Raw genomic sequence first — 25,811 nt, 5'->3', positions numbered from 1 at the left:
AGAAGCTGTTAAGAAAATGTAGGCAACTTCAAAGAAAATTAGTGCATGCATATTCAAGTTATATTACAAAAAGTCCAGTAAATTCATTTTCATATTCTTTTCCTTTTGGGAAGAAAATCATCCTCAGATGATTTACAAATGAATTCTGATCACTTTCTTAGAGATGGAGAATTGGAGATACAAAAAGAAGGTGGTTTTGTTTCCACCTGTTATAATCTTCCTTGTTTGTCCACTTATTAAATAGATATACATAATACTAAAAGGGGCTTCTTTTACATAAGTATTGTTTCAGCACACAGGTAGAAAGAGCTTTATCATTTTTCATATCAAAATTCAAGGCAAATTTTTTTTTTTTTAAATTAATCTTTCAGTTTCCCACATTATATCAGGGCAATCTGCATTTTGCATTACCACTCTAGCGCATCAAATGAACTGAAAATTTTGTTGAAATGCCTTCTTAACCTTAGCATTTACAGAAATCTAAAAACACCTCAATTTAGTTCAAGACATCTACCCCAATATGTCAAAGAAGAAAATTAACTATTTTATAGCTGAAACTAACTAGATAAAGCTTCTAACTGCAAGACAGCAAATATATCACTCCGAGGCCACTTGACTCCCTGAATCATTGCATGTGTGATCGATCTTCTGTGATTTTCTCTTGCGATGAACTTCTGTGGACAATCTGAGAAACAAATGTCAAAGAAAAATAAGTAAAGATCAAATTAAGAGTCAGAACCAATTTTACATTGAATTTTGATTAAAAATATTTCTAGATTTGATTAAAGCTGTTAATATTTATTAGACTTGACATTCTCGGTGACTTGCATCAATATTCTTTTTTCAATCAAGTCACATTGCAGTTTTTCTACATAGCTCACTAACATGAGTCTGATGGAAGTGTCAGTACCAACAAAAGTTGAGAACAAAGCGCATAATGAAACTTTTCCCATTTTCTTGACAGTTTTTATATTAGGATAAAACTTACCTGTCCTTACTTCATATCCAAGAAAATAGGAAAACATTGGACTGACAATTGATAAGAGACATCCGAGAATGCTAGGAATAACTGAGCTCAAGCAAAATTGAGGCATACCCCAAATGCAAAGAAGTGTCTGAATGTTCGTTTTCCTCAGATGCAGAGGTAGAAACAGCTTTTGAACCTGAGAGTAAAAACTTCTTCTCCAAAGGGTTGAATTCGAGGAAAGGTGACTTGCAAGTTCGCCGTATTTCATCAAGCTGTTTATGATTTGAACAAGAAAAATTAAGGCAACAGGTTTTTGTTGTGTGCAAAAATTATTGTATAGAGGAAATGGTTTTGATCTCACTTGTTTGCGCAGAGCCTCATTCTCTAGCAGGGCCTTTTGTTCCTGAAGGTAAATAAAGCCAAAAAGAAGATAAAAGACATACCAAAGTTATTTATTTGGAAATGGAATGGTAATCCAATGAAGCATGCTCATTGGGTTCTACACTACTATTTTCATTAGCCTGAGTCTGTTTCTTGCTTTCTATGATAATACAACCATGGACACTTCAGCAGAAGATATCATTTAATTACTAATTCCCTAGTAAATGTTATGCCCTTCTTTAAAAAAATTTCAAGTTTCCAACTTTGGTCAAATTATTTCAAACCAGAATTCCATATTTTCTTTTATGTGATTTCAGTTGAGCCTATATGTTCACCATCACCACATGGGAGCAAACTTTAAGTGTGCTTAGGTGGAACCAATACAGAATCTATGCTAATTTCTATTCCAAAATCCCAATTGAGTTCTCAAACACCAAAAGAATGATTTTAAATAATAAATCTCCAGATTGATATATGAAATAACCAAAAAAAAAAGATCTTATAAAGAGTTTATAAAACTTTTTTACTTTTTCACAACAAACTGAACAAAGGGAAACTTTCAAAGGCACCCTCTTTCTGGGCCTTTGCTGGTTGGACCATGTAGTGTTAGTGACCTACCAAGTTAATAGGTGAAAACTTTCTGTTTTATAACTCAAAGGGTCAATCATAAACAACCTTTTGCAAAAAGAAATACTTTCTAACTGTTGTGACCCTTTTTTTATTGATCCTAATCAGCTCGTTCATAAAAGCAACCAAAAGATCGAAGAAAGTTAAAGAGAATACTTAGTATACCTGTATTTTGGACTTCTTAAGTTGCTCCAAAAGAACTTCCTCCTGCAATATTAAAATTGAAATTGAGACTTATTGTAGAAGCCACATAATCACCAAGCTTTATTAAATTGAAAAATGGCTGCCATTTTGCTAATAATTGAGGGACTAATTACAATTTGGGTGGTTGCCTATATGAAAGAAAGTAGATTTTCTATGTATACATGTAAAACAATGCAGATTTTTCTTAGAAGTTGGTAGAAATTTCCACAGTTTTGGTCTCTAAAACTTCCAGTTTGCACTTTCTTGCCCAAAAAAAAAACCGTTTGTATTGGCCAAGCTGTTAGAAAATTTTAGTTTTTACTACTGTAACGTTTGGACTGAAAATAAGAAAGAAAAGAAAAGGATTAACTTTTTCCTGAAATCCAAATCTTCCATTATGAGTAATATGACCCACAAAAACCAAGTTTGTTCGACAATTTTTAGATTAAAGTAATATTATCAATTTGGTTGCTTTCACCTAAGCCTTTTTACCATGAAAAGAAAACCTTTAATTATCACAGCAGCATTAGCCTTGGTCTAACATAAAAGAATATAAACATTCGTGTCAACCATATAAGAAACAGTTGCAGTTTCATTTTGAACATCCATACAGCAAAAGTAGAAAAGGTATGTGTGTGTGTGTGTACAGAGATGCAAATATCTATTGAGCACCTTCTTGTCCTTCACAGCTAATATCCCTTCACTCATTTGATCCTCTAGGATCTGCAGCTCTTTCAAGCTCAAGTCCTCCAAGTCCTTACCCAGCATTCGCCTTTAAAATTACAAAGTACATAAGAATAGGAATTAAAGTAAAAAATAAATCCAAGAGGATAGTTTACAAGGAACTTTATTGGCACTCATAATACAAAAGAACTTTATTGGTTTGGTCCCCTCAATCCATGCAAATAACCAATATAACCAATTCTGAGGAATTGGTAAAAATGTGTGGCCGTGTGTGTGTGTGTGTCAAATTTCTTTTCTTTTCTTTCTTTCTGTTTTTTTTTCCTATAGCTATTGGAGCAATTCCATTAATGGCCAAGGTGTTTGATTTTAGCAGATGAAAAAGAAAACAATAATCCAAATGACTTACAAGTATGCCACACGTAGCTTTGCCAATTCATTCTTCAATGCATTCACATCGTCTTGCGCCTGCTGTTTAATTAATAGAACAATGTATACATGTGAATATAATCAAGTCCATGGAATAAACATATCATAGAACTTGACCAAATGTAACAACTACAATAATGTAACAAACCTCTACTGCAAGGTCATCTGAAGAATGTTGTGGATAATCCATTTCCAAGCCCCTGCTGTATCTTGACAGGGTGTGTTCCATGCTGCATGAATGAGAAAAAGGGCATTCATAAGAAATATTTATCACTTATATTATATAATTCATTTTGATAGAATTAGTCCTACACTATGTAATGAACCAGAACTTGCTAAGCTCTAAGGTAAATAAATGGGAAGGGGTGGGGAAATTAAAGAGAATGAATGGGAAATTGACTGAATCAAGGTACCCACTCTTCACGAAGAAGATAAACAGAGAAGAGAGAATTTGAAAAAATAAGTAAAAAAATAAATCCTTGGTTCTTCAATAATTAAATTGCCTCAACTTACAAGTATTGATACAAGTCATGAACAAATCCAAATAACCTACTAACTAATTCACTTGCAATTTTGCAACTAATTTAATGCTTTTCTTGCAATCTTGCAGCTATTTTACTAGAAGTTACATTTGTAGAGTTTACTAACTCCCACTCAGCTGGGTTCATTACACACCAGTGGTGCATGTGACCCTGAGATAACAATATAAATCGTAGTGAATAATATGAAGGGGCAACTATGGTCAACACCAAAATCTTAAGGGAAAAGACACTTTGGGAAAAAGTATCATATGTATCAAGCATAAGTAATGCTCCCCTCATATGGGGTAGACCCTATAAGTATATGACTTACCCTATTGTGAGAGGGGCATTACATATGCTCGACATACCAAATACCTTAACCATTTATATAAATACTTTGTACAATCTTTAAGCCACCTCCTAATTCTTTGGTTAAGAGCTCAAACATATCATATATCGTTGAAATTTCAAGGCAGAAGAGACCCCATTCTTTGATGAAAATCATGATTTTTTTTTTAATGAGCGTGATACTCTTTTATACATCAATAATTCTAGGGACATAATCTTTTTCATAATTGCTAACATGATTCATTGTAACTTTTTTTTTTTAATAAATTAAGCTTCCAATTTCATTTATAAAAATATATTATAATAATAATAATTTTTCCTCTTAAAACTGAAGTTAATCATCCTAATAATCTTTTGCCATAATCTTAGTAATCTTATTTTGACATATATTCCCATTATTAATGGAGCCCTAAGTTTACAGGGGCTAGCCCACATAATCAAAAGACAACCTAAACCACAACATGGTGTCTGGGCCTACTTGGGCCTATTCACGACCCAAAAAAATAATTATAGAAACTCGTATTTGCTAATCCTAATGAATATCCTCTTACTAAAACAGTAGATAATTGTGTAAAAATTAAATTAAAATTACTAAAACAGAAGATAATTGCGTAAAAAAATTAAATTAAAATTACCATCTTTTACTAAAAGAGGGATTCTTTTTGATAAGTTCTAAAAGAGGATTTCTAATTTTTCCTAAAGACCCTCTCTTATATGTGATATTTAGGCATGAGACAAAACGAGTTGTGAAAAGCAAAGACATTGTAGACACAAAAATAGGTTTCTTTTTATGAAATTTCTTATTTTATCAAACTAAGTTCTGCACTTAAATCAGTTATTCTGAAAATATTCTCATACCAGAGATTGCTACTTTTAGATTTTCCCATTAATTAATTTTTATTTTCAGTGATAATATACCAAGTAACAACCTGTCAGTTATATTTTATTTTAGTAATTTACTAATATATTCAGTTTTACTCGCTTGTCAACAAGGTAAAGTTTTTTTTATTTTTTATTTTTTGTGGGCTAGAGACTAAAAGGTCAACTAGCTCAAATCAGAGACTACTTTCTTTTTAAGTTATTGACTTGTGCCGTAAGATTGCCGGCGAACAGAAAAGACTCATCCAATGTTGCCTGGCATTCATGGACTCAAACTCAAAAAAAAAAAAAAAAAACACAATCTTTGATCATGTTTTACAATTCCCATCATCATTAAAAAGTCAAAACTTTAATCCGGACTAAAACCCGGAATTCTTGAATTTAATCAACCACACTATCGGTTTATGAGATTTTAATGCGTTTCATAGAAATTTTAAATATTAGCTTAGAGAAGCAATAACAATTAAACTTTAATCTCAAAAAACAAAAATTGTTGAAATATTGGAAAAAGAAAAGCAAAGATTGAAAAGCCAAACAAGAAGAAAATAAACAATTAGTCATCAAAAACAAAGAGAAAGAAAGAACACGTACGTACCTAGTGTTGGAAAATTCATAGAGTTTCCCTGTGCTAGAGAAAATTATGACTGCAACCTCAGCATCACATAAAACCGAGAGTTCTTTGGCCTTCTTGAGCAACCCACTACGCCGTTTTGAAAACGTGACCTGACGGCTGTTCAGATTCTCTATCTTCTTTATCTCAATTTTCCCTCTACCCATTATGTTTCTCTTTGAGATTTTTGTGTTTTTTCTTGACCTCCAAACACTGAAACAACCAGATAAAAATGATTTGAGAGAGAACAGAAGGAAAAGAAGACTAATATATATAATAAAGCTGTGTTATTTGAATAGGGTGGGATTCTTGGGCAGGTCTAACGAAGGAAAGTGTGACCAAAATTAGAATACAAAATAGAAAGGTGACAGATGGTATACTATATGGGGCAAATATCCAAAAATGGAATTGCCTATTGCTTGAAGAGTGGGTTTTTCCCACTTTTGGAACTTTTTCTTTAGAAAGTGTTTGGGGGGTACAATGAAGTCTAATCAAATAGGGTCTCTTTTTGTGATTAGGATTATTCACTAATAACTGTAATTTTCCATTAAAAAAATACTACTTTTTTTTAGAATTTTTTTAGAAGAAAAAAAAACTACTTTTAAGTGATTTTTATCCTTTTTTATATTATTATTAGAAACTTCTTTTTTAAACCCTAATCTATAGGTTTAACTAATTAAACCTCGTGGGTTTTAGTTTACTCAATTAGTAGAGTATTCTATTCTAGAATGGTAAGAGATAACTATTATACTAAAAATCAATTAGTGTCTTGACTCAAAATAAAAAGCCATTATCATATAGCAAACCCTATAAATCTAAAATTCTATCATAGCTATAAAAATTAACAAACAAACAATTTGAATCCTATGGTTTTGAAAGTAATAAATTTAGTAATGAGATTTCAAAAGTAATAAATTAAAACTCAATCCATTTAAGTGCTATTGTGTTGTACTTGTAGTTAATGTAGATTGAGGTTTAATTTTTTACCATTTCAAAAACTTAAAATTCTAAACTTTAATTTGTTACTTTATACTTCAAAATTATAAGGTCTATTTTTTTAACTTATGAATTTTTTTATAAAAAAAATCATCTTTTCTTTATTATTGTCATTGTTGGTGTGTTGACACTTTGAACTTGTTATGAAAATTTTGTAAGATTTTGTTGTGTCTTAAAAATGACTCTTTAAAAGTTTGATTTTTTTTAATGAAATTTTATTCTAAACCTTATTTTATAGGTTTAACAAATTAAACTCTATAACTTTAAAAATAAAAAATTCAATAATTAGATTTTAAAGTAACAAATTAAATTTTAGTCTATTTAAGTGAAATTGCGTTGTGCTTGTAGTTTTTGTGGATTGAGGTTTAAAGTTTAACATTTTTAAAACTTTAAATTATAACTTCAATTTGTTAGAGCATTTACATCAATTGTGTTAAAATAGTACAACATAAAACACTAAAAAAAAACCCATATCAAAGGTGCTAGGCTTATAATTTTTTAACACATAACGAGATGGTAAACACAAAAAACATTATTTAAATAAAAGTTATAAAAAAAATTAGTGGTAAAAGAAATAATTTTTTAGCTCATTATGAAAACAAAAATTATCTTTTAAAGGAAATTTTGAAACTAATGCTGCATCCTCTATTTTCATTGGTCTTGTTATGTCAGATATTGATCCGATGTGATTCTATGAAATCCGTGACACTAGAGTTGGACTCAGAAAAGATCAAGTATATGAATGCCGTACGTCCATCTCAAAAGAAAAACTTTGAATGCCGTACGTTAATTTGGAAAAAAGAGAAGAAAATATTTTTTATTTTTCCCAAACGCAACCTTATTACCAAATAGCAAATATATATATGTGGCAATAATTGCCTAAGAATAATATATATATTCTTTTTTTTTTTGACAAAATATATATATTCTATTGATAGTAAACAATAAGAGGTAAGGATTTTCAATAATTAGAAATAAAACATACTAATTCAGCAAAAAAGAGAAATAAAACATACTATTTTTTTCAAAGGGTTTTTTGATTTCCCAGAAAGGCATAGTCAATCCTCAATCTTCGTTCCTGTTAGAAAATCTATTGGTAGCATTTTTGGGTAAGCTTAGTTTAAAAAATATATATAAATAAATAAATTTGTTTGCTTCGTTCTCAAGCAATTTTTGTCTATAATGGGGCTATTTTTTAGATTTTCTTTTGTGGGAAAATGATATTTTTCATTTTTGTTCGTATTGTATTGTATTAATTTCTTAAGTTTTTCAATTTTCTTCATTTTGAGATTTTCATTTATACACTCAACATTCTCTCCTTCATGCATGAGAGACATTGCTCATATGTGGGCTTAAACCTTAAAGACCTCTTTTTCTTATAAGTAATGGACAATCCTACTCGTACAACCTATTCTTGTCTATATTAAAAATAAAAGTAAAAACCTATTGGGCTTATTTACATCGTGGATGTCACCCATGGATTCTCATATAGAAAATTAGAAATCATGCGTAAACACTCAATCCTATATATGAAAATTCATATTGTGGCGCTTTTTTTTAACATTCAAATTTCCTAAAATATCATTTTTGTAGTTTTTTTTGGACTTACCTTGTGCGATGTAGACATATTTATCACATCCCCATCTCCAAGTATAATATATATGGATATTTCTTATTCGATGGATAACATCTTGAATTAGCCTATATGGATACCACTTATTAGGAAGATAACACTTTGAAATAATATCAATTAACTGAAAACTTTAAACTTATGAGTTTGGATTCAATTATGTTAGAGAAATGATATGTCCACAACATTTTTACAACATTTTTACAATAAATCCTAAGTGGCAGGATGTTACTGGTTGTTATTGTTGGGGCAAAAAAGTAATCTTAGTGTTATGTTCAAATTTGAACCAATAACAACTAACCACCTATGATTTGTTGTAAAAATGTTGTGGACGTAGTGAGTTATTATTGGTAAATGAAAAGATGAATTTAATAGTGGGCCCAGATGAAAACTAATAAAAAGCTGGACATATTAACAGTTTGCAAAAATATTGTAAAATAGTTTGTGGCTATAACATTACTCTTATGTTATATTAGTTTCTCAAATTCTTTCTTCTTTTTCTTCAAATAAAAAAAGACTCAACCTTTTTTTTAGAGAGTCAACTTCTTTACATGTATATATCAAATGTAAATAACTTATGAGATATTATTATTTATTAGCACATACATTTATGGTGGGTAAAAACCTCTTCCTTGTATGAAAAGGAAAAGGGGACTGTACAACTAAGCTATTATTATCTTATTTTATTTGGGAAATGATGTGCAAAATTACAGTTATACCTTAAAAAAAAAGTAGGGTAAATTGCAAAAGTACATTTCTAAAGTTTAGGGTTGTTTGAATTTTACACCTAAAAATTTGAAAATTTTAATTCCATACCTTGAAGTTTAACTCCATTAGCAAAGCAACTCTTCTATTAGAGGACTCGTCTACATAGTCGTTAAGTGACATACTAGCATCAAATGAATAATTTTTTTTACCACTTTGGTGGGGCTACTTTTGCTAACAAAAGTAAACTTCAAGGTATAAAATTCAAATTTTCAAACTTTAGGGTGTAAAATCCAAACAATCCCAAGATTTAGAGGTGTACTTAACAACTTTTACTTTAAAATACAATAAACTTGAAATTTAAAATTTTTACACGAGATAATTAATGATATTTGATAGTATTGAAATTTTGCATGCATGAAAGGTATAAGGAGAGAATGTAATTTTATGGTGAACTTGTCAAAATAAAAAATTATTGAGTTGTGTAATGTTGCAAAAAATTACCCTGAGTGTAACTTGAATCTCACCTCGTATATTTCTTATTAATTGGATATTATTTATTGTGTAATCCATAAACCTATGTTTTGTATAATATTATTTATGCAAAACTCATGTTTTGCTTATAAATTTCATACTTGAAATTTAAAATTTTTATGATGAAATAGTTATTGATCTTCAATCATCTCGATATTTGTAATTACAAAAAATATAACAAAACATTGTAATTCAAAGGTTGATTTGTAGATATATTCCTTTAAAAAATGAATGATGTAACATCATAAAAAATTAGATCAAATGTTACTTGAATTTATCATTTTTATTTTCATCAAGTGAGTCATTGAACAGATGAAGGTAAAATATATTTATTATATTTAGGGCTTATCGGTAAATTAGAGTCCACACACAGAGGTAAAGCTATAAATCAAAATAAGGGTAAATTGAAAAATATGGGTAAATTGCAAAATACACTCCTAAAGTTTAGAGTTACTTGGATTTTACACCTTGGAATTTGATAAATTGAATTTTACACCCAAAAATTTGAAAATTTGAATTTTACACCCTAAAGTTTATCTCAATTTGTAGAAGCATCCCCTCTATTACAGAACCCGTCTACATGCAAAAAAAATTACATGTTAGACTCCAGCGTGTCACTGGACAGCCACGTAGGCGAGTTCACTAATAGATGGAATGTTTTAGCTAATGGAGGTGAACTTTAAGGTATAAAATACAAACAACCTTAAACTTCAGAGGTGTACTTTTTAATTTATCTAAAAAATATAAGGCTTTTAAAATTATGATTTAAATGTAATTTACATATTTAAAGTTTAGGATAATTTTGATTGTCCCCTAAAATTTGAATATTTAGATTCATACCCCTAACATTACATAGCATCCAGATTTAAACGTTTGTCTATATCTGTTGATGAATTTTCTATTAATTTTTGTGTGTCAACCAAGGTTTTGAAACCCAGACTGTTCATTGAACCGTAAAAGGGAGAGGTTCAAGGTTTTTGAGGTCGAATCGAGGTCGAACCGGGGTCGAACCGTGATGATATCATAATTAATTTAATAATTAATTAAAGCCTAAATATAGATATTAAATTTATAAAACTAGCGAAATTGACTAATATATCTATATATGTGAGGAAAATTTAATGATTTTCAAGCATATATTTAATAATTAAATAAGAGAGTTAATAAAATAAAATAATAACCATGAAAACATTAAAATTTATGATTAATTTTTGAAGTAAAGTTGATTATCTTTGAAGGATTTTAATTATATTTTTTTATTCATTGTAAGAGATGGATAATTTAATTAAGTAGAATAAAATTATGTTAAGTTATTTTTATAAAAAAAATTGCTAAGGGGTTGGACCGCATGGTTCTTGACTGGTTCTTGTGGTCTAACCCCAGTTTTAGGGGTTCACGGAATCAACTAAAAATATGGTTTTTAATTTTTAAACTACCGGTTTTCATCTCGGTTCCCCGTTTTCACGGTCCGACCCCCCGGTCCGGTCCTGTTATGAAAACAGTGAGTGTCAACTCATCCCAAAACTATATAATTTTAATACATAAATTGTTGATGAAAATGAATTTGCCATTTAAACTAAAATAAAAAGTCCCTCAATATGAATATCATTATTCAATAAACGTTTTTAAAAAAATTATTACTATTACCAATGGTAGTTTTTTTTTTTAATATAGTTATTTGGCACACATATTATCCATCCAATAAAAATTTTACATCATGAAAAATGTACTTGTTTAGTAGATGAGACAAAGACACATTCAATAGCTCTTTTTAATTTAATTTGGAATTTAAGTGATAATAAAAAGGTTATGATATCCTTTGCAGTGTCTCATGTTAATAGTTAAAATTTCAAACTTCACCTCTCCCTCCTCTCAACTATCCACGCATCCAAAAAAATTAGCTTTATTATTTTATTCCACTTAAATTTATAGCTTTTCACAAACTCATTATACCATTAGGCATTGGCAACAATCCAAAAAATAAATAAGCATAAAGTGAAAGAAATTATTTCCTGTATAGTTTTAAAATACACTACATCTTTTACTAGTCCCTTTTAAGGGAAAAAAATTTATTACTTGGATTAAGCTATGTATCACAAAATCATGAGCTAAGTCAAGTTCATCTACTCTTTTTAAAAATTAAATTAATCCATAGCTTCTTCTTCTTACTCAAGTGATATATATATAATTTTGACTGCTTTTTTTTTTGATGAACTCTTTGATTGCTTAAAATCAAGAAACATCCCTAGTCTTGCTGCGGGTTTGAGCCTCGATCTTCGCTTGGACTATAAGACTTGTGTGGATCTACTTGGTCCATGATGAAAAAGAAAGTTAGGAAAGCGTGTATATTGTACTCGGTTGCAGTATTGCAGAGAAAGTACAAGAAAGTTGGGGTGGAGGTTTTTTTTTTGAGGAAAGAATAATAAGTCACCATTTTTTAAATTTTATACCCGAAGATTCTGTTAGCTATGTCAGTGAATGGTCCTTGTAATGACCAGTCTTGTCTGAATGGTGATCACAACTTTTTGTCTAGAGAGAATTAAGTTGTTATTGAATACAAGTGAAGGTCCTAGTATCTAAATGCTAACATGAAACATGTAGCCCTTCGGTCTTTGAGAATGTGCACATCTGTTAATGTAATTAGATATATCTAATACAAGAATTACAAGTTTACAACCTTACCTAAAAGACCAATTTCTTTGTAAAGTAACAAAGACCTTTTACCAAAAATCCATCATCCACCGATTGTAGTTATTGCACAATACAACCGTACATTTGTAGTAAAGAATTTTTGTTAGTTAGGTGACTGTAGAGATAAAAGTAAAATATATTTTATATAATGACGAAAACAAAATATAAAGCTTTATGAATTATGAGCCCTAAAACGTGACATTTTTTTTTTCATATCTTTTTAAGCCCCAAAAAAAAACATGCATAGAGTTTTTTTTTTTTTTTTTTTTTTTTTTGTGTGTGGTAAATATTGGACGTGGGCACATGTAAAAAAGTTGAATATACGGTTCCAAGGGTTTGCAATACTAATTTTATAGTAGTCCTAGGAATTTCATGTATATCTATAAACTTCTGACTATACAATATAATATGTTCTTAACGATAAAATACACATCAATTATTAAATAAATTATTTGACAATAAGAATTTTTAAAAGTTAAAGCTAATTAATACTCATTATTTTTAACCTTGGTTGCATATCTTGATATTCTTTTTCTTTTAAATATGGTACTTTGACTATTTTCTCTAAAATTATTGTGGGTATTCAAAATGTAAAAAGGAGAGGAGTTAGTTAACAGGAGCCAAACAAGCCTTAGTCAAAGTCAAGTATGAACTGGAAATGTTAAAGAGTATAGCTTCCAAACGGTCTTTAGTCAAGCATGAAATGGAAATAAGAACTAATTTTAGTTAACAAGCCAACAAATATTTAGGTTCTAGTGCATGCACACGTTCACGCCAATACAATAATCAAAGGTTGACGCATGTGATTTGCAAGTGTTTTACATATAACAATATTTAAGAAGCAAAAAACACCAAGAAGCAAAAAACACCGATTGAAACTTACAAAATATCCTTCCATCCCTTATTCATAACTCTTTCTTCACTAAATAATAAGACATGTTCTAAATTTACAACTTTTATTTAAGGACTAATTACGCTACTTGAGAGTTGAGACTCAATACTTGAAAAATATGAGAATTTTTAATTGTTAAATATAAAGGTTTTTTCATTTTAAATATGATAATATTATTTTCCATTCGCGATTAATTATACCATAAACTTTTAAAGCCTATTTAGGATCAGCTTATTTAGTTGAAACTGAAATTTTTTTACTGAATGTATTGTAAATAAAACTAAAAAGTAGCTTAAATAGTACAGTGAGATCCATGAATAATGCCACAAAGTACAATTAGACTTATAAATAGTAGCAAAAATAAGCTGAATAGTAGCAAAAATAAGTTAAATAGTAAAAAAACCTGATTTTTTAAGCGAATGCCAAACACAACCTTAGAATTTTAATTAAAAATAGTTTTTTTCAAGAAATAAAATTCCTATCTTGATTAAAAGAAAGAGAAAAGCTTGAATTTGAAATTACTAATTACTAGTACCTATATAAGGCAAGCCATACACAAATGGAAAGAAATCACACTGAAGAGAATCTGATAGTCTCATACATTCAAAATCACAAAACAAACCAAAACCCAAAGGCCTCTAGTAAAAGCCCAACCCAAAAATTCTTTTAAAATACAACACCCTTTACTATAAATCTGGTCCTTTGATTTATACTACTTGGTCAACAAAAGAGACGGCTAGGATCAATCATTCTTACCTAAAGAAAAGCACATCTGCCCCTACTCATTTGAATTCAAAAAATTCAATTAGTAACGTTACGATTCCGAAACCTCAGGTTCGGATTCGAACCTAATAAAAAAGTTTATTAAAAAAAAAAAAAAAAACCCAAAACCAAAACAACCATAGTTCACTCTCTCACTCTCTCTGTTCTATTTCAACTCCAAGTAATTTCTCTCTCTCTCTCTCTCTCTCTCTCTCTGTTTTCTGGGTCTTTATGGTTTTTTCTTTAATCCGACAGTGAAAGAACTTGTACCCAGTATCTGAACAAGTATGTAAAATGGGAATGTGATTACTTTCTTGGGTTTTTGATCACTGAAATGGAAGTGTGATTTCTGGGTTTTGTTCATTTGTGTGATTTATTTCTGGGTTTTAATGGGTTTCTGATATTTTCAGGTGCTTTTTCAAGAAAGCAAAGAGATTGGGTGGCTTTTTACAATGGAGGACAGAGCAAGAAGTGGGTTGCGTGAATTCAATTTGGCTTCAAGAAAGGCTGAAGAAGCAGGTCAGTCTTTCTCTCAATTTAGTTTCACGTTTTTGTGTATCTGTTTGGTTGCTGAAAAGAAAAGAAAAGAAAAGAAAAGAAAAGAAAGTTGAAGAATTGGAAAGAAAGTAATGGAAAGTTTGAATTTTTTTAATGAGCGGTTGTTTCTGTTTTTTTTTTCCAAGAAATGAGGTACAAAGCCAAGTTTAGGTTTTTAGTTTTTTGAGTCTTAGTGTTAGCTTATTATTGTTGTTATTTATTTATATGTATTTATTTTTGTGATTTCTTGCATTTTCTTGGAAGCCAAACATGGAAATATTATTGGTTTTTTCAGGAATGAGTGTTAATGATCCCTTTTCTTATGCTAATTTTTGCAGCTTGGAGGCGATACCAAGCAGTCAGTTGGCTTGAGAGTTTGGTGGGTCCGCTGGACATATCGAAGCAGCCATCAGAGAGGGAGTTCATTTCTTGCTTGAGAAATGGTCTGGTCCTATGCAATGCCATCAACAAGATTAACCCAGGAGCAGTGCCTAAGGTATTACATTGCTACTTGAGGTTATAATAACTATCTACCTTCTTGTTTGGTTGCTGAGAAACCTGAGGAAAGTGAACCACTGAATGTTTATCTTATATGTTGATTTCGTTTTTTCAAAAGTTAACAATCCCACCTTTACTAAATTAGGCTCGATACTCTTATTAGGCCGTGATTAGTCATTTTATGTGTGTCCCAAATTGAGATTAGGCATCATTTTTTTTTTAATTTTAATTTTTATTCTGATTGCTTTGATTTTGATTAATATTTTAAGGTTGTGGAGAATCCATCACATTTACAATCAGTCCTCTGGGAATCACAACCGCTACCTGCCTATCAGTACTTTGAGAATGTCCGGAACTTTTTGGTGGCTGTTGAAGAGCTGAAGTTGCCTGCTTTTGAAGCTTCTGATCTTGACAGGGTAAGCTATATACATTATTTTATATGGATGCGCATATATATATATATGTATGTATGTATGTATGTACTATGTACCTATTGCTAAGTAATTGTTGGAATGCACTTTTCTCAGGATGCAATGGAGGCAGGGTCAGCAGCAAAGGTTGTTGACTGCATATTGACTCTTAAATCATATCATGAATGGAAGCAGATGGGCGGAGGGAATGGATTTCTAAAAAATGTTAAATCTCCATTCTCCGTGCATTCTGCTAGTAGGATGCATGCTAGAGCCTCAGCTGCAATCTCATCAGACTCCTGTAGGCGCTTAGATATGTCTGCAACATGTGAGAAACAGCCACCTATTGACAGTGACAATCAGAAACAGGCACCTATTGAAGGTTGAATTGGTCACTCTTCATTATGTATTTGTCTATGTTTCATATATGCATATAGTCTACTAGGTAGTTATACATATGTACTAATATTTGCTTGATAAATCAATGAGGCGTTACTTAGCTTTGATCTTTTTTATTAGGCCATTGTACATAGACAATTTCACAGTCATTGTTAAATATCATCAAAATCAATGTCAAACTCATTGAATTAAATAGCAGTGAATATGGTCAATAATAAGATTCCATCAATAGACTTCCGAGTTAAAATAACTGCATTTGTATACAATTAGTAAAGCTCTTGAACTAAAATAATCTATCAGGATTCTTTCACTCATTGTTATATCAAATCAAATGTTTCATAAGGTAACTTGTATAGACATTTCTAGAAATTTTGCATAATGGCATTGGTTGCTAAAGAAAGATCCAGAATGATTTCACATAATGTTGTAAAATAAATTTTTAGACGGTACCTATTTTTTCTTCCCTTTTACTTGGTGAATACAATGTTATTCATTCTACTTTTGTTCATGTGATGCAGCAGATATAGAATTACTTGTCAAGTTAATTGTTGACTGCATGGTTGACTCAAAAGAAAACATTGATGAGAACCTCCTTGCTTCCTCCCATAACAGAAACATGGTAACAATAAGTTACATCATTAGAGAAGTTTACTTTGATTCTACTTATAAATATTGAATTACAGTCAGATTTGAAGTTGATTTTTTTTCCTTCTTATATTTCTCTTGTGCTACAGGATCCAGTAAAGCTATTCAGTAGAATCATGTCAAGTTGTTTGGGGGAACAGGTTCAGAATAAATTCCCTGAGGTCCGTTTTATTTTACTGATGAAAAGATTTTATTCTTTTCCTAGACACATATTCTGAAGATGTGTTTAATTTTCAAGTGTGAGGGTCTATTTATTTATTTATATTGAATTACACAGTTGTAGATTAGGATAACCAAATAGAACTTTCAAAAAAATTTACCTTTTTTATTCTTGGTTTGGCTCCTCTTTTTTATCAGTTTTAGGGTCCGTTTGGATACAGCTTATTGCTGAAAACTGAAAACTGAAAACTGAAAACACTGTACCAAAATAATTTTTAAATGTGTGAATAGTGCTGTGGGTCCCATTTTTAATTTTAAAAAATCTGAAAAGTGAAGTTGTGGGTCCCATGAACAGTACACGGGACCCACAAATGTGCTGAAAAGTCAGCAAAAGCGGGTTACTGTTCATGCACAGTGCATGAACAGTAGCCGCTGTCCCCTTGACCCGTGCATCAGCAGAAATAAAAAAAAAAAAAAAAAAAAACGCAGCAGCAGCAGACGCAGACGCAGGATAATCTGTATCCAAACCGCACCTTAGTATAAGGGACTGATATCGGGAAAAGTTCTATGGTTTATGGAAACTTTTCTTTGCTGTAGTATAATAGGTCTTGTTATGATTAAAATGGGAGATTAAGTAGGGAACATTACATGTGATAACGTATATTTCTGCCTTGGATTGTTTTGCCCATACTCGTGTCAAACTCAGGCAATAGTTTTTCTGGTGCACCAAGCAGCGCTTGTAAGTATAACTGTTGAATTTCTTTGTGAACCTACACAAAGACTTTGTTAATTAGTTTGACAATCACTTGGTTTCCACATCACAATTGCATGTCAGAGATAAATTGTTATGTAATAGCTATTAAGCGATCTGATTTCTAAGCTAAATAAAGATGACAATTTAAGGCCTGTAGTTACCAATTAGTCAGGATTAAGGCTCAGTTGAGATGAGTTGAGGTATCAATCAGAAATAGGTGAAGGTCAATAGTTTACAGTATTCATATTATTATTTACTAAAACAGTACATAATTGATATAATCATAATCAGAACAAGAGTTGATACAGTGGCATGTACATTTGACAATCTTATTTGACCACATTTTAACTATCAATAATTCGTTCTTTTTTACTTGTCAATGAAAATAAGTAATAATCAACATTGTTAGATCTGAACTCATTATTGTAATGATGCAAAACACTCTTTTGGACCATCAGTTAAAAAGTTATTGTAGGTTTGCTACTGAAATATGTCAGTGGCATTAGGTTTGTGCAGTCTGGGTGTTCAATCACCTAACTTAAAATATAGGCTAGAAAAGTGTACGGTGCGCTATTAGAAATTACTTGTCACCACCAAGGAGGGGACTCTAGGATCTTTGGTTTCAATTAGATTAATCATCTATTTCCAATTGTTGTCTTACTGCATAACTGTTTCCCCTTTCTTTATTTTAGCCTGGTAGAAATTCAATTTCAAATTAACTTCTTGTAGTCTTAAGTTGAAAAGTGTGGGTTTATTTATCATTTTAAGTTTCTCTTCCCTAAAAGCTTTTATATCTTCTGTCCAAATCAGTTGCAAATGAAGTTAAGAGATTTATTGAAAGATAGAAGTAGCTCAGCTCTCCAATCAACACATATGCCTTTGGAGGAAACATCCCCCCTTGAAAATTCCAAGGTATCATCTTATGCTTAATCTTATTATAAAAAAGGTTGAAGTCTCAAAGCAAAGAAAAATTACTAGTTATGTCAATTTTGGCCTTCTTGAGGATAGAGTTTACTTCTAAACCAGTTTGGAGAAAAATTCTTCCAATTCACTAAGTGGTGATTCAAACGATCATTCAGGTATCCTTTTAGTCACATGAACTATATATTGAGTCATGTGATTTAATACATGTGGATGGTTTTATAAATTGACACATAATGTGTTGGAGGATATTCTTTGGAGGAAACTTGTCCAAGAAGGATGTTATTTCACTATATGAAATGTTTTTATTCCTCACTTTAGCTTGATTTAAATATTGTGTTAAACATTGCACCTGATTGTCATTTGAATTTTGTACATCTCTTTTATAGAGTTGCAGAGCTTGCTTGAGCAAAGGTAACTGCAAACATAGGAGTCTATTTCAAATGCAAGAAAAGGAACTTTTGGTAAGTTTTTTTTTTTTTTTTTTTCTTTAATTTGCTCCCAATCCTAAACTTCTTGTAGATTTTGAGGAAAAAAATTTCTTCCATTGTCTGAAGGTTACCATTTACACTGTTTGAATGGCTTATGTGGCATACTCAAGTTCCTAATCAGATATGATGAGTTTTAAAATTGGTTTGATTATAAATTTCTGATTAATTTTAAAAGTGAAGAGTTTTGATTATCTTTCAATCCTGGTTGATAATATAAACATGGAAGCATGGAGATTAATGTAATTATTCCCATTTAACATCAAATCTTATTACAAAATTTCTGTTTAAACCAAAGGACAATTGGAAAATGCGGTTGGTTTTCTAATATGATTATAAAAAGACATGCATTGGAGGAGTGTTGCATATATCTAATCTTAGTACCCGTATGGATACTGAGTCTACGTTCCACGTCCAGCATTTTACGTTTTTTTTTTTTAGAAAAGCATTAACTGAGTTCCAATGGGTCCTGTGCACTGTTCACGGGACCCACAAACCTCTTTTTTAAACAAAACTTTCATTAAAAATGGGTTTCACGGCACTCTTCACACAATTAAAAATTATTTTGCTACAGTGTTTTCAGTTTTCAGCGGTATCCAAATGGACTCTTAATCTGAGAATGTTGTGTTCATATTGCAGGATCTCAAGGGCCTTTTGTCATCAACAAAGAGGGAATTCAACTACTTGCAGTCCCAGGTGCAGAGAGATTTGAAAGACCTAGGTATGTTGCTAGGGGAACTAGAATCAGTAAATTGTTAATGTTCTGGTTATGGATTATAACTGTAAATTAGTTATCAAAGTTCAAATCAACTTATATGTATCTTTTCAAAAAAGTAAAGACCAAACCATTTCCCATTTTTGTAATTTGTGTCAATTTATAAAGATATTTTTGTTAGACCATGTTCTCTTTCATCCATACTGACGGAGTAAACTGCAATTTTGACTCCACTTGCTACGTTTTAGCATAATCCGATATTTATCAATGATTTCTGAAAAGCAGGGGGGTTCTTTAGTATTTTTCTTCTTGAAAATATACATATTTTTTAGCAGTTAATATTTTTTTTACTGATCAATCAATGTCTTGAATGATCTTGCCATATGCACATTATAGAGGCCTTTACAATGAATTTTTCTTGAAGTGTAAAATATGCTATTTTTTTGTTGGTTCAGAAAGTCAGGTACAGGAGTTGTCTTTTGCTGCTGTTGGATATTACAGGGTTGTAAAAGAGAACAGAAATTTATACAACATGGTCCAGGACTTGAAAGGTTGGTGTACTTTTGAGACACAAAAGTTGACTATATGTATATGTCTCTTTTTTTTTTTTTGCTGTATTTGAAGGGACAGTTTTATTTTCAGCATTAAGGTGAATCTAATGATTAATTCCTGATTTTCAGGTAATATTCGAGTTTACTGTAGAATTAGACCATCTTTCAGTTATGAAGCCAAAACTGTGATAGATTTCGTTGGAGACGATGGTTCACTTGTGATCTTAGACCCACTAAAATCCCAAAAAGATGGAAGGAAAGTTTTTCAGTTTAATCGGGTGTTTGGTCCAGCTGCCACCCAAGGTAATATTACATGAGATTTTTCTAATTTATGGCTCTTACATTAATCAAATTTTTTAATCAATATTGTCCTTTTAATTTCAGATGAGGTTTTTAAGGACACACAACCACTAATTAGGTCTGTGATGGATGGTTACAATGTATGCATTTTTGCCTACGGTCAAACTGGATCTGGAAAAACACATACCATGGTAACATATATACATTATCAGATTAAGCTTGATTGTAATTACCTTCAGCAGCTTTTCCTATATCCTATTTCTTATTTGTTCTGGATACCTTTACTGTGATAATGAATTGCCTTTATGTTTTGTAATCCATGTATACAGAACAAAGGGCAGCTATAGGCTATTATGAGTTTTTCATCATTTCTAACCAAGATTCTTCCATCTGACTCTTTTATATGGTGACAGAGTGGTCCATCAGGTGGGTCAATGAAGGACAGGGGGATTAATTATCTTGCTCTGAAAGATCTGTTCCAGCTGTCTAATAGAAGGAAGGACATCATAAATTATGACATTCATGTCCAGATGGTCGAAATATATAATGAACAAGTACGAGACCTTCTTACAGAAGATTCATCAACCACCAAATATCCTTTCATATTGGCTTTCTAACTTTACAAATGAACCTTGATATGTCATAGAAGATGAAACTCTATATCTTGTGGTGTTTTTATGACGTAAATTTAGTAAGTCTATTTTCTTAACTAAGCATACATTAGAGATTCGGAGCTGTACTGGTGACAATGGCTTAAGTCTTCCAGATGCTACAATGCATCCTGTTAAGTCCACCACTGATGTTCTGAATTTGATGAAACTTGGTGAGGTGAATCGTGTTGTCAGCTCTACCGCAATTAACAACAGTAGTAGTCGTTCCCACAGGTTAGTATTTAGGAGCTGATTCGGGATCTATTTAAATTTAGTAGTTATTGGAGAAAGAAATCCTTTTTTTTTTCACAGCTGGACTATACAGTATTTGAAGTTTGTCAAGTTTGAAAATTATAAATAGTTAAGTATGATAAAGATGTGGTTGTTTTGCATGTATATGCAGTGTCCTCACAGTACATGTGCATGGCAAAGATATATCAGGAAGCACTATCCACAGTTGCCTGCATCTGGTAGACCTTGCTGGAAGTGAACGAGTGGACAAATCTGAAGTTACAGGAGACAGGCTTAAGGAGGCACAGTATATTAATAAGTCTCTTTCTTGTTTAGGAGATGTTATTACAGCCTTGGCTCAGAAAAGCTCTCACATTCCTTACCGAAACAGCAAACTCACACTTCTCTTGCAAGACTCCTTAGGTCTGCAATGTGCCTCTTTACAAACCACTAGCTTGTTTCTTTATAATATAATCTGTTTTTTAATTGGTTCTCCAATCGGATCATGTCACATTACTTTATAGGATTGTTTCTTTCAAAAGGATTAGATTCATTTTCTAAATAGAAAATCATATGATCTTTGTATTGACAATATCTTCTACGTGGAAATTTGTATTATAGGTGGACATGCTAAAACATTAATGTTTGCTCATGTGAGTCCGGAAGAAGATTCTTTTGGTGAAACAGTCAGTACTTTGAAGTTTGCTCAGAGGGTTTCAACTATTGAACTTGGTGCTGCTCGTGTGAACAAGGAGAGCAGTGAGGTTATGCAACTCAAGGAACAGGTAATCAAATTCACTTAAATTTCCATTTCAGTTGTGCTTTGTAATTCTTCATTTTATATCCCCTTTAGTCTCCCATCTTTGGACCAATTGTTGCTGTCATTCATATCAAAAGTTGATTGGCTGTCTGGAATCTGGATTTTCTTCTGCAAGCCCACTTTATTTGGGCCATCCTGCAGTTATGGGGCTTTAATAGAGCATTAGTAGTTTTTCAGGCACTAGTACCAATCATGGTTAATTGTGATTTCAGGATTATCTTGTTGGAAACCATTTCCAATGTCAACGTTTTTTGTTTTTCAAGAAAAAAAGAATGCTATAGTCAGTGTTTGTATTAATTGATTTGGATGCCTTCCTAGTTCGGAACATTTGTCAGGGAAATATTTTTGTTTGGAAATTTCATAGCACAAAATCTGTTCTAATTGAAGATTATTGCTATTTCATCAACTTCTTACTTTAAAGGCTCGTGTTTTCTTGTGTGCCTGTAATTGTACAAGAGAGAATAGTTATTGTCTTAGTGTTGGTTTCTTTGACTTTTATGTGTCTTAGAAAAAAAACAAATGGATAGACAAATGTTTGGCTATGATAGGTCATGTATGCTATATGTTTGGCTCCTCTAATAGAAGCCAAGAAATGTTTTCTCTTATTCATAGATTATTAAATTCTGCAGATTGAGAGCCTTAAAAAGGCCTTGACAAGAAAGGAAACACAGAATATGCAGTTCAGCAAAATAAAGGAGCCAAGATCTCCAACTGAAAAACCAAAAGCAGTGCCTGAGAGAACCCCTCCACGTCCTCGAAGACTGAGCATTGAAAATTGTAGCGCTACAAAGACTGAGAAAGCAATGAATAATGAAGATAGGAAGGGAACCCCTTCCATACCAACTCGTTCAAGAAGATTGAGTTCGGAAGGTCCAAAATATGCTAAGAAGGATAATTTGCTAATAAAATTGTCAGATGATGCAATCAAACCTCAACCATTTGATGCAGTATCAATCCCAAAGTATGGCCAAATTCAAGATGCAGAAGCAGTTACAAGGCCTTTTGGGCATTTCAGCAATGGTGGTTCCATGATGGAGGCCTCTCATGCCAAGGCTCCTCGAAGTCCTACTAGTACTACCTATCAGAAGCGAGTTATTAGAACAGATGGTAGAACACAAATTCCAACTCTTCAGCAACCAAAGTCACCTGAACCGCCGATACGTGCCAGAAATGAGGTTCAGAATATGATGCAAAGTGAGCTCACTCTTTCTACAGATTTCCAAACACCCAACTTGATTGGTAGCGCAAATGGTAAGGGATCTCAAATAAGGAGATCACTGCGGACAATTGGAAAACTGATTAACGTCTCTGAGAAAAGGTGAGACTAGTTTGTTTAGGGGAAAAAAAGGTTCATTTCTAATAATAGAGAGGAACTCTGGCTGGCACACTATCATTTCAACATTTCAATGTCAAATTTCAGGAACCAACAGAATTTGACGGACCTCCAGACACCCATCAAAGGTGCTACTAATGTCATTGGTCCCAAGTCACCAGTGACAGCTAATGCTAGGACTCATAGGAGACAATCACTAACTGGCATTCCAGCGTCAGGGTCTGACAAATCCCGAAGATCTTCTCTTGGAGGGAAGTCAAATGATTCTAGTAAGTAAACCAATACAAGTGTCATTGCATGAGATTAATATTGGTTACACACTTAACACTATCCTTAAACCATATTACAAGCGAAATCTTCTTTGTCTTTATGATCTGAGATCAATGTTGGTTTCTTTTGTAGACACAAAAGAAAATAGGAATGCTAAGACACCTCCTCCAGTACACCCATCAACAAAGATAAGTAAGAGGTGGCTATAGATTGTATGATGATGCTAGTTGTATGACTGCAGCAGTGCTTTGACTCGAAGCATACTAACATTGCTGACATTTGAGTTACAACATACTCCAACATTGCCTAGAAAGAGAATTTTGCTGTTGGATTGTGTTATCTGACGCGATCAACATGCTGCCCATGTAGAAAGGGAATATAATGTCTACTTGTTATCGATCTACTTGATTCTATAGCCCAATTTTGACTGCAAAATGTCTTTTGCTTCTTGTTAACTAATTCTTCATCACTTCATGTAAAAATACTGAAACGCTGTAATTTTTTTTGTAATAAAAGGTTTCATTTTCCAAATGGTATGTTACTTGAGTTTAAATTTATGTTTGGTTAAATAAAATTTTGTTTTATACCAATGTTATACTATATAACGATTATATATAGCAAGAAAAAGTTTAAAGAAGGCATGAGCTCTTTTTTTTTGTTTTGATAATTCTGCACATCTTATTCTCTGCCATTGATGTGCCATTCATATGGTAAACAGAAGCCTATAACCATTAATATGAACAATTACGAGCTCTGAACATAATTGCTGGAGTGGCCACCGCCACATATAATAGCAACTAATTAGAAAGTGCAACAAGTCGAGAACTGAGGTGGAGTTTGGATAGCGCGTCCACGTCCAGCGTCCACGTCTGAGCTTCTTTTTTTATCTTTTTTTTTCAGCGCGTCTGTCACTGTTCATTGGCCATGAACAGTAATTTTAGGCCAATGAACAGTAATTTTTGACATCAACAGTATTTTTTATACATTTAAAAATTATTTTACTACAGTGTTTTCAGTTTTCAGCTTTTAGTTTTCACAATAAGAATAAAAAAATGCTATCTATAATGCTGGAAACTGCAACAAAGTTGCCTCGGCAATTTCAATCACTATATAGTATATATATAGTATCCCATTAGCATATCTGGAACACCATGTAACTTAGCAGCAATTTTGTTTATATGCTTCCTAATCATCATGCCCAAAAAGAAGGGGTAAAAATAGGAATAGCCCATTTAAAATTTTTTTAAACAAAACCAAAATATGATGGTCTTGATAGAGAGAGAGAGAGAGAGAGAGAGAGGGAGAGCAAATCATGGTTTTATTTATGTGGTGGTTTGGCATTTTTGGCATTTTCTATACTATTATTAAAGAGAGGTGCTACGTCCACAACATTTTTACAACAAATCATAGGTGGTTAGTTGTTATTGGTTCAAATTTGAACCTAACACTAAGATTACTTTTTTGCCCCAACAATAACAACCAGTAACATCCTGCCACTTAGGATTTGTTGTAAAAATGTTGTGGACATATCATTTCTCATTATTAAAAGGTTTCCCTGATTGAACTAGATTTTTTTTTTTTTTTTTTTAAATACCCCTATTTTTCTAGGTTTAATTAGAGACAAAACTTTTCCTAAAAAAAAAAAAAAGTAGAGACAAAACTAAAAGATAATCCGGTAAAAATACAATCCTAACTCATACTAAAATGTTGCCTAAAAAATAGGGTTACTGTTCTGTTGATTTTCAAATTTTTTTATCCACTTATAAATTAGATTCTCAAAATTAAAATTATATATATAAAATAAATAAATAAACACAAATTTCTTTTTTTTGCTACCACCACTAAAAAATAAGAAAGAAAGCTAGTTTTTTTCTTTTTTCTTTTTTTAATTTTTTATGTTTTTGTTTCTGTGCTTTGATATTGAGGTTATAGTGAATAGAGTTTCGATATTGTGTGTCATTTTCTATCTTCTATTTGAAAAATAATAATAATATGAGACATTATTGACTATGTATTCATAAGGCTTTATACTTTGTCTTTGCAGAATCTATATATCTTTGTTGAAACATAAATATTGTAAAAGGCGAATATAGATTGACATTTTATGGTGAAACAAACCAACCTAAGTAATTTTTAAAAAAATATATAAATTATGGATTTCTCCTAATTAAAACTACAAAAGCAATCACAAATTTTGCTATATAATTATTGCTTTATTCCAGGAGAGTTGAGAATTTAACTGATCAATGTTTTCACAACTTACAAATGCTTTGCAGTTTCTATTTTAGATAATT

General features: G+C 31.6%; 2 protein-coding genes across 3 annotated transcripts; one reads left to right on the top strand and one right to left on the bottom strand.

Moving 5' to 3' along the window:
- Positions 1 to 332: 332 nt before the first annotated feature.
- Positions 333 to 5,842, bottom strand: LOC142610877 (agamous-like MADS-box protein AGL18). Of its 2 annotated transcripts, none has more exons than XM_075782846.1 (8): positions 5,612 to 5,842; positions 3,417 to 3,498; positions 3,249 to 3,310; positions 2,831 to 2,930; positions 2,141 to 2,182; positions 1,329 to 1,370; positions 1,097 to 1,239; positions 333 to 685 (listed from the first exon to the last, which is right to left on the bottom strand). In XM_075782846.1, the coding sequence occupies exons 1-8, from the start codon at positions 5,791 to 5,793 to the stop codon at positions 598 to 600; spliced, it is 741 nt and encodes a 246-aa protein (XP_075638961.1). In that variant the 5' UTR covers positions 5,794 to 5,842; the 3' UTR covers positions 333 to 597. The 2 variants fall into 2 exon arrangements, with proteins under 2 accessions (XP_075638961.1, XP_075638962.1); XM_075782847.1 differs by having other exon boundaries at positions 3,249 to 3,307.
- Positions 5,843 to 13,971: 8,129 nt separating this feature from the next.
- LOC142609726 (kinesin-like protein KIN-14L) lies at positions 13,972 to 24,048 on the top strand. The gene is made up of 20 exons (XM_075781432.1): positions 13,972 to 14,017; positions 14,247 to 14,355; positions 14,712 to 14,869; positions 15,141 to 15,287; positions 15,399 to 15,663; positions 16,199 to 16,299; positions 16,415 to 16,486; positions 18,049 to 18,150; positions 18,549 to 18,623; positions 19,287 to 19,368; positions 19,818 to 19,913; positions 20,043 to 20,216; positions 20,298 to 20,404; positions 20,627 to 20,807; positions 20,935 to 21,097; positions 21,267 to 21,517; positions 21,716 to 21,879; positions 22,544 to 23,232; positions 23,335 to 23,516; positions 23,650 to 24,048. Exons 2-20 carry the CDS (start codon positions 14,289 to 14,291, stop codon positions 23,724 to 23,726), a joined length of 3,153 nt encoding a protein of 1,050 aa, XP_075637547.1. The 5' UTR covers positions 13,972 to 14,017; positions 14,247 to 14,288; the 3' UTR covers positions 23,727 to 24,048.
- Positions 24,049 to 25,811: the final 1,763 nt, after the last annotated feature.

The sequence above is a fragment of the Castanea sativa genome, chromosome 9 (genome assembly GCF_040712315.1).
Source record: "Castanea sativa cultivar Marrone di Chiusa Pesio chromosome 9, ASM4071231v1".
Classification (NCBI taxonomy): domain Eukaryota; kingdom Viridiplantae; phylum Streptophyta; class Magnoliopsida; order Fagales; family Fagaceae; genus Castanea; species Castanea sativa.
This window is presented reverse-complemented; position numbering and strand designations above follow the sequence as displayed.

Excerpts from the sequence above, each read along its gene's own strand:
- LOC142609726 (XM_075781432.1), top strand. The coding sequence starts at position 14,289 with ATGGAGGACAGAGCAAGAAGTGGGTTGCGTGAATTCAATTTGGCTTCA. Across the intron at positions 16,487-18,048 it reads TTCAGAATAAATTCCCTGAG|TTGCAAATGAAGTTAAGAGA; the intron begins GTCCGTTTTATT and ends TGTCCAAATCAG. Across the intron at positions 18,624-19,286 it reads TGCAAGAAAAGGAACTTTTG|GATCTCAAGGGCCTTTTGTC; the intron begins GTAAGTTTTTTT and ends TTCATATTGCAG.
- LOC142610877 (XM_075782846.1), bottom strand. The coding sequence starts at position 5,793 with ATGGGTAGAGGGAAAATTGAGATAAAGAAGATAGAGAATCTGAACAGC. Across the intron at positions 2,931-3,248 it reads AAGCTACGTGTGGCATACTT|GCGAATGCTGGGTAAGGACT; the intron begins GTAAGTCATTTG and ends GTAATTTTAAAG. Across the intron at positions 1,240-1,328 it reads ATGAGGCTCTGCGCAAACAA|CTTGATGAAATACGGCGAAC; the intron begins GTGAGATCAAAA and ends AATCATAAACAG.